The 13336-nt window shown below is 48.2% G+C and overlaps 1 protein-coding gene across 1 annotated transcript; it reads left to right on the top strand.

Moving 5' to 3' along the window:
• Positions 1-735: 735 nt before the first annotated feature.
• Positions 736-12481, top strand: LOC138520751 (gastricsin-like). The gene is made up of 10 exons (XM_069633035.1): positions 736-1138; positions 1882-1884; positions 3412-3550; positions 4620-4737; positions 6168-6286; positions 6710-6909; positions 7926-8048; positions 10004-10151; positions 10466-10564; positions 12145-12481. The coding sequence occupies exons 1-10, from the start codon at positions 1083-1085 to the stop codon at positions 12295-12297; spliced, it is 1158 nt and encodes a 385-aa protein (XP_069489136.1). The 5' UTR covers positions 736-1082; the 3' UTR covers positions 12298-12481.
• The last annotated feature ends 855 nt before the right edge of the window (positions 12482-13336 follow it).

Below are 13336 nucleotides of genomic sequence, written 5' to 3' on the forward strand. Positions count from 1 at the left end.
GGACCTTTCAGGTCTCTACATCATCCTCAGACCTCCTGTTCAAACCCTTAGGGTCTCTACAGTAGCCCCTGGTCTCTAGTTGAACCCTTAGGGTCTTTACATCATCCTCAGGCCTTCAGTTCAACCCCTGTGGACCTCTACATCAGCCTCTGATCTGTAGTTGGACCCTTACGGTCGCTACATCATCCTCAGACCGTCGGTTCAACCCTTGTGGACCTTGAAATCAACCTCTGATCTCTGGTTGGACTCTTAGAGTCTCTACATCATCCTCAGACCTCCAGTCCAACCCCTGTGGCCTGTGCACCAGTCTCTGATCTCTAGTTGGACCTTTAGGACCTCCACCTCATCCACAGACCTTCAGTTCAATCCCTGTGGACCTCTACATCAGACCTTTAGTTCCTCCCACATAATTTGTGACATCTCTTTCATTACAATAGCTCTATATGCCATCCTTCCATATCTGTTACTCTCTGGACTGTAGCCTATCCTTTTATGTCTTCCTCTTAGGATTGCACCTTCCTCTGTTGACTATAACATAACATAATAGGTTTATTTGTAGAGTGCACGTTCACCCCCAGAGGGGCATCTTGGCCCTGTTTACAGATAACAGGTGTTTATTATTACTCACCTTAATGGTACTCATGGGACTATCTCCCTCCCTCCCTCCCTCCCTTCTTTACTTCTCCTGTGTCCTCGGCTGATAGTCTTTCTCACGTCCTATTCCACTGCATGCTGTTGACACTGCACCCAATTAATGTTCAATGTCTCCCGTCTAGCTTGTCCTTTTGTCCTCCAGAAACACCACCGCACACTGACCTACAAGTCACAGGTCTGTGCCAGGATCTGAAGCCTTTCACAGATAGGGGCATTGAACAGTTTGCTGACATGTATATCTCGCCAGCTACAAACTTACAGATAAATAGTTGTTTGTAAATTGTGTGCTTTGGCAGAGGGTTACTCTCCCCAAGCCAGCAGCTGGATGGCTTCCAGATTCTCCAGGCTATATAGATCGGCCATTGGCACACCAGACCATAGGACAGGGTGCAGCATCGAACACTCGGACGCCGAGAATCTGAGCAGCCATGAAGTTCCTAATTCTTGCGCTGGTGTGCCTCCAGCTCTCAGAGGGGCTTATCAGGTGAGAATGCCTATCCCTTGCCCATGCAAGACCGCACCATCTCCACTGGCCATCTCTGTAGATGTGACCTGGCCTTCAGTAACTTCTCCACTTCAGGCCAGGCGCAATGGGAAATGACTGAGAGCCTGCACCTGCTGGCGGTTCAGTCTGTTTACCAAGGCATGATGGACCAGAACACCTCATCGCCCACACAGTTGAACTGTGATCTTAATAGTTTCTTAAAGGGCAAGCAATTACTGACCCAGGGATGCAATAGAGAACTGAGGTTTTGTGCTGAAACACTCTTTGGTCTGTGAGTGTCACAGTGAGTAGGAAATGAAGCATTTGAAATTGGCCTCACTCTCAGAACCTGAGTCCGTCTCATCAGGACATGGCTTCCACATACTGCCAGAGCCCTGCCTGCAGTGAGTGTCGCACCCTTTTATAGACGCCAGCCCCAGCGCCAGGCCATGAGTGGGTTTCAGTGGGGTGTCCTTAGAACCCACTGTAATAAGCATATACAGGTTGTGGTCACTCTATTTGGTACAGCAAAGGGACATCATGACAATCTCACCAAGGTTGAGTCCGAGGGGCTCAATATTTTTAAAAAATCTATGATTTATTGTTGTAAGTCCTTTTTTACATTATAAATATAATTTGCGTATCCTTGTTATGTTCTCAACACCAAGTTCTTTGTATCCTCTTATCCTCTTTTCAGTGTGGTTAACGATCAAATAATATTGGTTCGTAAGTGTACGTTTCAGTAAGTCAGTGCCATTTTTATTTACTGAACAATATCTTTTGATCGTTATTTAAGAAATAGTTTTTACGATGTATATTTACTAAGCAGCCGTCTTCATTCAAATTTGGACAAATATTCCCGCTGATGAGCTACCAAGAGTCGGGAAACACGTGTAGATGGTAAGAGGCTAATAACATTGCAATGTTGAGAATTTTAAGAGGACATTAATAATTACATTATTAAAAGGTTTAAAGGACATCAATATTGTGAACTTTAGTGGGATACTTGATGTATATCTATGATATAAAAAATAATTTACAATAAATTCTTGATTTTTTGTTGTTGAAAAAGATGTGAAACAAGGTGTTTAGTTTTGGTTACCTAATCGCAAAAACCCCATATTAAAACAAAAGTTAATAAACATGCATTTAAGAGAAATTCGAATTCCAGGCTTTCCCCCGATACGTCTTGAAAAGAATAATAAATCACACTGAAAATTATTTTAAAAAATGGTACATATTTTGTAAGAGTGACAGCATTTCATTGCCACTGGGAACTTGCATTGGGTGGAAAGCAGTTTGGCAATACTCAATCAGAGCATTGCTACGGATCTATTAAATTTGCTAAGTATTGCCATTTGGGAGATTTGTAGATTGTATCATATGCTGGGCACTTTGGCGTCGATGTGCCCTCTTATTGATATTGTTGGAAATCAAGTACCTTCAATACATGGAAGATTGGTTGTGAAAGTTAAATTCCATAAAAACAATAGCCTGAAAAACATCTCCACACGTATTCCTTAATTCAAAAAATGATGTTTAACAGAAAGATCCAATTGATGAAATTGATATGATCCTTGGAGGAAGAACCGAAAATGAAGAGCTGTTCATCGGGCACGCTCTCAGGGTGCCACTTATCCACTCTTCCCGTCAATCTCTGCGATTCCAAATTCACATAAGACATGACTTTAAATACTAGTTGCAAATGATCTGTGTGCCCAATGGCAAAAAATGCCATTGGTTGGGTTACTTCTTCGTCTTGGTGTTGATGTTAAATTATCATTTTTTAATGACAGCACAATTGAACCTAAATGAACCCCTTCTGAAGTCAATAGACAGCAAGGAGCGGATATCAGACTTGGGTGGGTTTGGATTGGAGCTGTTTCTGGGTCTCTCTGTGTTACACTGAATGCTTGTAATATCATAGAAAGCACACCCTCTCTTTGATAATTAATTGTTCTCCATTTTTGACATCGCATACCACTGGCCACTGCGCATTTCAACTCATCTCATTGATTTCTCTGACTGGTTGGAATGTCATAGACCAGGAATGCTTCCATCAGCAATCTCATATTCTGGGTCTATGGCATCAGAAACCACCAGTATTTAAAATTGTAACAAAGCAGTTGACAGTTCTAAGTGTACACACACACATGTATGTCCTCCTGGGTGGTGATCTTCTGTTCAACACCTGCTTGGAGAAAAGTGTCTTATTGGGGTGAGGGTCTTGCCTTCCACATTCACTCATATATTTGGTTTTGACTTGCTTGCAGGGTCCCTTTGAAGAGGTTCAAGTCCATAAGGGAGACCAGGGCTGAGCATGGGCTGAGGTCCCCTTACGTGGACCCAGGAACCAAGTATGGGCTGAATAACTTTGCTGTTGCCTACGAACCTTTGGCCAACTACAATGATGTGAGTAACACCGCCTGCTCTTTATCCTTCTTTCTGCCCTCAAACCCTCCCGCCAACTTCTTCTCTTCTTCTCCTTCTACTTGCCTCCACTTGTCTCCAGCATCTCTTGTGTCAGACGACAGTGTGTTGGAGATTCTGCACTTTACGATGAAGATGAGAGATGGGCCCATTGTGAATGTTTGCCATCTTTCACAAAGGCTGCAATCCTGAAAGGCTCAGTAGAGTTGAGGCTGAGACCTACGTTTGAAGACTGACACCGGAGCGTAGACACTTTTAGAGAAGATTGAAAAGAACCCGTTTAGTTAGTAGATAGAATGATCAGTTGCATTCGTTGTCCTACAGCAGGTGTTGGCCATATTGCCACTCGCAGTTGCTTGTCGGACATCTGGCGTCTAGAAGCCTCAGAGCTAGGCGTTGAAGAAATGATGCTCACTGGCCCAGCTTTCAGAAGATAGGGGGCTCTTAGTGGGGCTTGAGGAAGTCTTAAAGGTTGGAATCCTCCCTCGGCTCTCAAGGCCCTCTGAGTGCCAGAACCGAATACACATAGCCGTACAGGTTGTCACACCTATGTTGCAGCGTGTCCCTTTTGAATCCGCTGTGGGTATGTTCATGGGCTTCATTGCGTCCATTGGTGGTTCTTCTTCTCTTGATGATTGGTTACTCGTACATGCTACCATCACTCTGTCCGGGGCTTTAGGGCTTCTGTTGGCTCGTTAACCCCCTGCTTTTCTTCACTGCCATACCCTCCAAATTTCCACCAATCTTCTTTTCCCTAAAAGATACAGTTAATACCAATCTCTCCTTGTGTCCTGGATCACGCGAGGAATGCGCGTCTGACTGTCCCCATCCCTGGTTTATTTCTTAGCGCGTAACCCAGTTACTTCAACAGGAAGAGCAGGAATTAAATATTCCCTGTATGAGGACACAGCGGGCGCCAGGCGGCTGCATGAGTGTCCCGGATTCTCCCCCTGGCCTCCTCTGTTTTCCAAGTGCATGTGAAAGGCTCTGGATTCTGAGATGAAATAGAATGGTCTTGTAAGCAACCGCATGCTCTCATTCTCCTTCACAGATGTCATATTATGGCGAGATCAGCATTGGCACTCCTGCTCAGAACTTCCTGGTGCTCTTCGACACCGGCTCCTCCAACCTCTGGGTGGCCTCCACCTACTGCCAGAGCCAGGCCTGCAGTGAGTATTTCACCCTGTGTCCAATTGGAATACAGCATCCATGTACTGCTAGAGCCTGGCCTACAGTGAGTGTCCCAAGGGAACATGGCTTCCATGTGCTGACATAGCCCTGCCTGCAGTGAGTATCCCACCCAGTGTCCAATGGGAATACAGCCTCCATGTACTGCTAGAGCCTGGCCTACAGTGAGTGTCCCAAGGGAACAAGGCTTCCATGTGCTAACATAGCCCTGCCTGCAGAGTATCCCACCCAGTGCCCAATGGGAATACAGCCTCCATGTACTGCTAGAGCCTGGCCTACAGTGAGTGTCCCAAGGGAACATGGCTTCCATGTGCTAACATAGCCCTGCCTGCAGTGAGTATCCCACCCAGTGCCCAATGGGAATATAGCCTCCATGTACTGCTAGAGCCTGGCCTACAGTGAGTGTCCCAAGGGAACATGGCTTGCATGTGCTGACATAGCCCTGCCTGCAGTGAGTATCCCACCCAGTGTCCCATAGGAACATGGCCGCCGCATACTTCCAGTGCAAAGCCTGCTGTGAAAGTCACACACAGTGCCCCAACGGAAAATGGCCACCACTACATTAAATAGACATTTGCATGACTGAGAAGCCTCCAGATCTGGGGAGTGGGAACACCTTAGCACTGGCTGACAACATGATCATCTAACGTAAGGTAGTCTTGTGTGTGCACAGCCACTGAACTCCAGACCAGCCGAGGGCTGGTGCTGAACATGCTTAAGGTATGGTGGGCCATTCCAACCCAAAACTGTAAGTCTTGGAGGAATGCCTGGATCTACTGCTCCAGGAAGTGATAGACACCAGCGGTGGTGGGCCAATCTCAAGAATGCCCCATATGTGTAGATTGGAGGAAAGAGGGGGGATATGAGAGAGGTAGAACATATTACAGGGAATATACTCTGCACAATAGGCTGCATTCTTCTAGATAGACTGCTAGTACTAGCAGTCACAGTGTGAAACCGGAGGGGTGTGGTCTCCATAGGACTGGACTAGTGGGGTTAAAGGGCAAGTGCTTTAACCCCACTAGTCCATCATAAGACTAGATCAGGAGGCTTCAGGGGTCAGCATTTGCCATCAGTCTGGACAAGGTCCCCATAAGACTGAATTACTGTATGGGGGCTTCAGGGGTGGGAGGTGACCGTGGATCAGGAGGCTTACCGGCTTCATCAGGGAATGCTAGCGGCCACGTGCTGATGCTTGTGGGGGAAATGGACAGGTTGAAAGGGGCTGGCAGCCTTTACCTGAGGTCAATTCCTCTGTACGTGGTGCGTCGATTACTATTTTGAAATACCACTGTTTTTCATGACATCAGCCATGAAGGGCGGTGTGGGTAGATCTCTGCTGGTTGGAGCAGGACAGTGTTTATCTGTGCCCTGAAATAAAACATTAACTGTTGTCTATTATCTGTCACAGCCAACCATCCACTATTCAACCCCAGCCAGTCATCCACCTACACCAGCAACAACCAGCAGTTCTCCCTGCAGTATGGGACTGGTAGCCTGACGGGCATCTTGGGCTACGACACTGTGACGGTACGTGCCTTCGCTAGCCGCATGCCAGGGCCAAGGTGGACGCGGGCATATCCGTAACCATCTCTATTGAAAGGGGAAATGCAACTAATTAAACCTACGTATGTAAGCCTATGAACACATTTGTGTTTTGCACAGTTCACTGCACTAAATTGTCCAGGAAAGGGGGGGAGAGCCACTGGGGGCTGCGTTTAAAGATTTTTGGGGAGGTTCTTGTTAGTCCGATAGGTTGTGATGACTTCATTGTATGGTAGCCCACAAATCGAATCACAGAAAGCCCGTCTTGTGCTGCCTGAAAGCAAGAGAACATTAAATGGAGGCTACCAGCCCTGCCCGGGACTAGCATGGGCCACCTGGGTATCAGTTTTGATGACCACTTGCTCTCCAAACAGTCTTTGACTTCTTTTTGTTGACCCGCTCTTGCAGATTCAGGGCGTTGCCATCACCCAGCAGGAGTTTGGCCTGAGCGTGAACGAGCCTGGCTCAAACTTTGTCTACGCCCAGTTTGACGGGATCTTGGGTCTGGCCTACCCTGCCATCTCCGTGGAAGGGGCGACCACCGTCCTGCAGGGGCTGATGCAGCAGAACCTCCTATCACAACCAGTCTTTGGGTTCTACCTGAGTGGGTAAGGCTGCTTTCTTACTTGCCTGACACTATAAGCCCAAACACAAAATGCAGTCTCTAGACCCTCGGCCTTTACAACCAATAGGCAACCCGGTCCTATCTCCAGGGCTCAATGGGCTTCTAAGAATTGCCAGTTGTCTTTGTTGCAGACCACAGCCTTTAAAAGTGGGTTTCATCAAACCAGCCTCTTTGTCAGTTTCAATTCCTCCAATAAACCTCTCCAGCACTTTTAGACCAGCCCTGAACTTCACTGCTACATTTCCTGGCCAGAACACAAGTGTGGCAGAAAATATCTCTGGGGATTGGCTGTGAGGGGTCTCTTTGGTTCACTCTGAGCGTTGCCTTCTTGACACCATTAGTCATTTGCCATTAATCCCCTGTGTTCTGCATTCAGATTGGACACTTCTCCAAAATGAGGCCTCTACGAGCAAAAGGTTTCATATCCGGGTTTCTGTCAGCGTCTCCATCTATGGCGTGCCAGGCCCACTTCTTGCCACCTGGAACAAAAACTGTTGCTAGTTCCACCATCGAGGTGTGCGTGTGTGTGTGTGCTCCATGCTTCTCAAACCCTGGTTTTCATGAGCCTCACCCAAGGCATAGTCATACCACCAGATGGTGGTTTCTCAGGCCTCTCATAGACCCTGAATGCACGGTGGCCTATGCCACACGCTGTACCCAGATGTGGCGACCATCTAGGTGGCGTGGTTAAGCTCAGCCGCCATCACTTTCAAAGCTTTTGGTCTGCAACTGGAATGTTCTACCTTGAACCAAAAACATGGTTGATCATCATGGCTTCCCCAGGAGATAGAGCGCTCATTCTACTTCTACCCTAGGTAGTCTCTGAAGAAGCGCTGTGTGGTGGGATGCGCGGGGGTGGTGAGGGAGGGTGCAATTGCCGTTATCCACCTGTTCCTCATATTTCACAGTTCTATGTTAATAATAACATGCTTGCACATTCGACAGATTGGAATTTCAGGTCTGATATGTATGTAAATCTCTATGTTTGTAACTCATCAGCCAACCGAGCTCCCAGTCTGGAGGCGAAGTTGTGTTCGGAGGAGTGGATTCTAACTACTACTCCGGCCAGATCTACTGGACCCCGGTCACTCAGCAAGAGTACTGGCAAATCGGCATCCAAGGGTAGGTGCCAGTGCAATCAATGCTTTTACACCATGCTGTACTTCATTGCCCCATTTGACCACCTTCTGGGTGGCGCAGTGGGATGAAAGAATGGTTGTCCTACTTGACCACTTCCCCGGATATGTGCTGGTTACACCACTGAACTCCAACTGGTGGCGGCAGGGAGTGGGGTTGGGGGAAGTCACAAGCTGTGTATTGAGAGATCTGGTTAAGAAGGCTGCCAGAAGGCTTTGTGGTGTTTTTCTAGGCACCAGCTGGTCAGTAGCATGTTTTAGGTGCTTGCTTTATTGGACACACTGCAAGGGGCGTGTTTGATTTCTGAGGATCCCCCATTTGTAAGATGTAGCCGTCGCTGCAAGTTGCTGTCTCTCATAGTCTTGTTGCTCTAGAGACCATCCCCCATTCTGTAAAACCCAAAAGCTCTTCTGAGTTTCCCTACAAAGGCATCCCTTTTAATTCTGTTCCGCCCCGCCTTCTCCTTACAAGACATTTGGTGGCACTTTGCATCATCAGGTTTTTATGCTTTCATCGGGAGATACTGTCACTGCTTCTGGTTCAGAAAACACCCCAACTAGGTGTTTTCCCAAAGGGTTGATCACCAAGACCACTGGATCCTGAGAGCCACTGCACTGGGTGGATCTCAGGATCCTGAGAGCCACTGCACTGGTGGATCACAGGACCGTGAGAGCCACTGCGCTGGTGGATCTCAAGATCCTGAGAGCCACTGCACTGGGTGGATCTCAGGATCCTGAGAGCCACTGCACTGGTGGATCACAGGACCCTGAGAGCCACTGCACTGGTGGATATCAGGATCCTGAGAGCCACTGCACTGGGTGGATCTCAGGATCCTGAGAGCCAATGCACTGTTGGATCTCAGGATCCTGAGAGACACTGCACTGGTGGATCACAGGACCTTGAGAGCCACTGCACTGGTGGATCTCAGGATCCTGAGAGCCACTGCACTGGTGGATCACAGGACCCTGAGAACCACTGCACTGGTGGATCACAGAACCTTGAGAGCCACTGCACTGGTGGATCTCAGGATCCTGAGAGCCACTGCACTGGTGGATCACAGGACCCTGAGAGCCACTGCACTGGTGGATCACAGGACCTTGAGAGCCACTGCACTGGTGGATGTCAGGATCCTGAGAGCCACTGCACTGTTGGATCTCAGGATCCTGAGAGCCACTGCACTGGGTGGATCTCAGGATAGACCTCGAAAACTGGCCACCCTGTCTTCTCCACGAGGTTCCCGAGATGCCAAAGCGCATCTGATTTGGTCGCCCCTGTTTTGGAAATTTCTCTCAAGAGGGCCTGCAGATGGGCAATGCTTTCCTGTGTCAGTCCCTCTCTATATAGGAGCTTCTGTTTTACAATGGCCAGCATCCTTTTTCACATGTCCACAAGAGGGCGCTGTCACTCACTGAAATGTCCCTCTGTGGGTGATGCATGTTGGGTACTATGTCCTCTCCTGGTCTCCCCATTTCTTAGATTAACACCCTACTTCCTGTCTCAAGTTTCTAATTTAAGCCAACATCAAAAGAAGAGCACCGCTTGGCAGCAGAGAGTTGTCAATCTCCCCCCTTGTTCCCTTCCAGGCTTTTGTCTAGATACCTTGTATGACAAGCCTAGATTGATACCCTGCGGGACCTATTCCTGGAAAAGGGCTATGCTTGTGGAGACGGGACCTCTCTTTAAATGTTTGGGCGAAGGGGTTTACATGCAAGGTGGGGGTGTCTGGATAATGGATGACATTCTCTCTACCTTTCTGCAGCGAGGTGGTAGAGAGCATGACTGGCTGGCTGGTGTCTGACAGCCTGGCATGGCCTGGCATGTTTTCTGGGCTGGCTCTCTCCTTTCCAGCAATCTGCTTGCTATCCCTAGGCCTGGCCAGCATATAGAGGAACTTGCATCCATCGCCTTATGTAACTGTGACTTTGCCCCCGTGCACCCAGATTTGCCATCAATGGACAGGCCACCGGCTGGTGCAGCCAAGGATGCCAGGCTATTGTGGACACAGGCACGTCTCTCCTCACTGCCCCCCAGCAGGTCTTCGCCTCCCTTATGCAATACGTCGGAGGTCAGCAGGACCAGAACGGACAGGCAAGTTCCCAAATGTCAAACCATGCTTAATCCAACTTGGACAAGTATATAACGAGGCCACTGTGACCTTACACAACCCTACTTCCACACGTGAGTGACACGGATTCGCTCTACTCGCCATATGTGCTCATGGTTTGAGGGGATCATTTCCTGATTCCCCCCACGGTGCAGAGATCCTCAGGTGCCCTGAATTCCCCACCACATTGTCCCATCCACAGTGGGGGGGGGGGGGAGTTGCAGGGGAGTCTTCTGTCAGCGTTTCATCTTGTACTAATGGCTTGTTGTATCTGATTGTTGTTCTTTTGCGCCCACAGTATGCCGTAAGCTGCAGTAACATCCAGAGTATGCCAACCCTCAGTTTTACCATCAGTGGCGTCTCGTTCCCTCTGCCGCCATCTTCCTATGTTCTCCAGGTATGGCTATTCACGGAAACGCAACGCTGCTTAGAAGTTAAGGGGCAGACCACCCTTTGAGCAGGCTGTTCTCCTACATACTCGCTCTCTGGTGCTTCTCCGCCACTGAGTATCTTCTGTGTTTAACGGGCTTCTCATCTCCTCATAGTGTTTAGCCCCACCTATTGTGGGTATCCACCTTTTTTCTGTTACGCTCTCAATGGTGTTTCTCTCTATCCAGTCCTCACATAGCCTCAAATCATCACCGCTCCTCGTAGAACTACCACCATAAACAGAAGGTCCTCCTGTGGGGGATCTTCATCATTTAGGCGGGGGATGGGGTCAAGCAGCCGAGTCCATAGCCATGGAACCAAGACACCCGAGTCCTTATGTCATCTCCCACTACCAAATGATGGGATCCTGGAATAGACTGGAATAGACTGCGGCCACTTGGACATAGGCTAAGCACCAAGACTAGGCTCTGATCAAACATCTGGCCCTTGAATGTCTCTTTCCTCGCACCTTCATCTTCTCCGGAGCGCAGGCATCTGTTTCCCTACATCCCCCTTGAAGGGTTTATGGTGACTGCTCTGTGCCACCCCGACATGCCCAGAAAATCCCTTTTGCTCCATCCTTTCCTCTGTAAAGATATGCCCCACCATAACTGTACCCAGTACCTTGGTCACTCTCTTGCCCACACCTGTCTTGTCCCTTCTGTGTTCTTCCTGCAGGCTATACCGCTTCCTTTCCTCTCCCGCACCAAGTGGGCTCTCTTACTGTACACCTGCACTGCTCAGCACCCTGTGTTCCTCTAACATGGTCCCCAGTGTTGCCCCAGGTCCAAGCCAAACATTCACTATGATGCCACTCTTAGTGTTGCTCCCAATCACGCCTCCTTCTAGCCGTAATGATCTGTGGAGGTCTATCCTAGAAGCGTTAGCGTTGTGTAGACATCTTTTGCACAGTTATGATATCTTGCAAGGATCTCTCATATAGCGTTCTTAGCCTCAGTGATTTGCTGTGTTCTCTTGCGCAGACCCGCTGCCTTGTATAGCCCTAGTTTCTTGTACAAGGGCCTGTTGTCTTACCAAGTTCTTCCATATACCCTTTGGTCCCTGATAGCGCACTCTTGTATAGCCCTAGAGTTTGGTATAAGTACCCTGAATAGACCCATTGTCTTACCAGCATTTTGCCCAATACCCTTAGTTCCTTGTGGAGCTCTCCTATGTAGCTCTAGCATTTTGTAGAACTCTCTTGAAACACTGGCATGTCATTTGGAGATCTTTGGTGTAATCCTAGTTTTTTAGAACTGTTAAGTAGCCTCTGTTTATAGCGCTCTCTCTACCTTCGTGTAGAGCTCTGGTGTAGTCTTTCTATGTTATTCTGGACTCTCGGGGGGGCCTAGTATCTTGCAGAGCTCATGTATGTCCCAGTATCTTGTAGAGAGTTCCTGCATGTTTTTTAGCTCTTCTGAGCCCTATTGTGTTACCTTAGTTTGGGTATGTGCTCACGCATCTGATCAGTGCATGTGGATCCATGTGCCAATTGATCTGTTTCCCTACAAGCAATTCTAACCAGAGATCTTTGTTTTGTTTCCCCAGAACAATGGCTACTGCACGGTTGGCATCATGCCCACCTACTTGCCTTCCCAGAACGGGCAACCCCTCTGGATCCTGGGCGATGTCTTCCTCCGCGCCTACTACTCTGTCTACGACATCGGGAACAACCAAGTGGGCTTCGCCACCGCAGCCTAGAGTGGGATTGGCATCCGTACCGATTTTGGACACAGGTCCTTGGCTTCTGCCGAATGTTCCTTGCGCACCCTGCTCCCCTATCCTCTTCACAGTGTGGAGACGTCCCCACCTGTAGAGTTGTAAAATGACTTGTCTGCTCATTTACATTCTCTACATCAATAAAAAAGCATGAAATAGAGCGTCTTCCTGAGTGTGTTTCATTGCTGTACTTTGTGTAACACCTTCTGGAGTAATGGGACCTAAGAAATAATGGCTCCAGTTTAGGAGATATATTGGTCCCACTGTGTCAATGAAAACCTGCACTTTGGCCCATGTACACCACTAGTCTGTAATACTTTCTGCCCAACTTGTTTCTTATTTGACTCAAATCCGTCCAGTGGTTTTCATTTTGCGTGTTTCGTTGAAAGCACCTTTTTCTTGATGGGAAAATGACTGTGAGTAGACAGAAGAAAGGTTTATTTTGGAGTAGTACCATTTAAACCTTAGACAAATTATCCCCAAAAGTTTCATTTTGGGGCGGCACGTGCCAGGCATTTGGTTTTGGAAACGTTCACCCAGATCCGTCATGCCGGTCACATGTTTTTTTTTTTTTATTTTTTTTAAAATATATTTTTTATTTTATACATAAACCACACGACATTACAACTAGAACATAAATAAACACATTTGATAACAAACAGCACTGCAATCCCCATCCCTCCCCCCTATGAGCCTGTATGGTGTTCGCAATTGGTATCCGCTGTGAACGGGGGGGCGTCATCGCTCTCAGATTCAATTGGAACCGACCCCGTTCCAAACAGTTCAGCTATCAACAATTTCCATGCCGCGAGGGAGCACATTTCCTCCTCCTCCCCTGCAATACTGGCATCCCGCCACACCGCCGTCTCGGCCTCCGCCCATTTTTGGAGATCCCTCCACCAGACCTCCACTCGTGGCTTATGACACTCCTTCCATCCCATGGCAATCCTACGTTTAGCAAGCACATAAGCCAAATCTTTCAATTTCTCGACATGTCTAAGTTTACGTGCTCTGGGATATC

This window comes from Ambystoma mexicanum, chromosome 13 (assembly GCF_040938575.1).
Source record: "Ambystoma mexicanum isolate Mex_15411 chromosome 13, UKY_AmexF1_1, whole genome shotgun sequence".
In the NCBI taxonomy this organism is placed as follows: Eukaryota; Metazoa; Chordata; class Amphibia; order Caudata; family Ambystomatidae; genus Ambystoma; species Ambystoma mexicanum.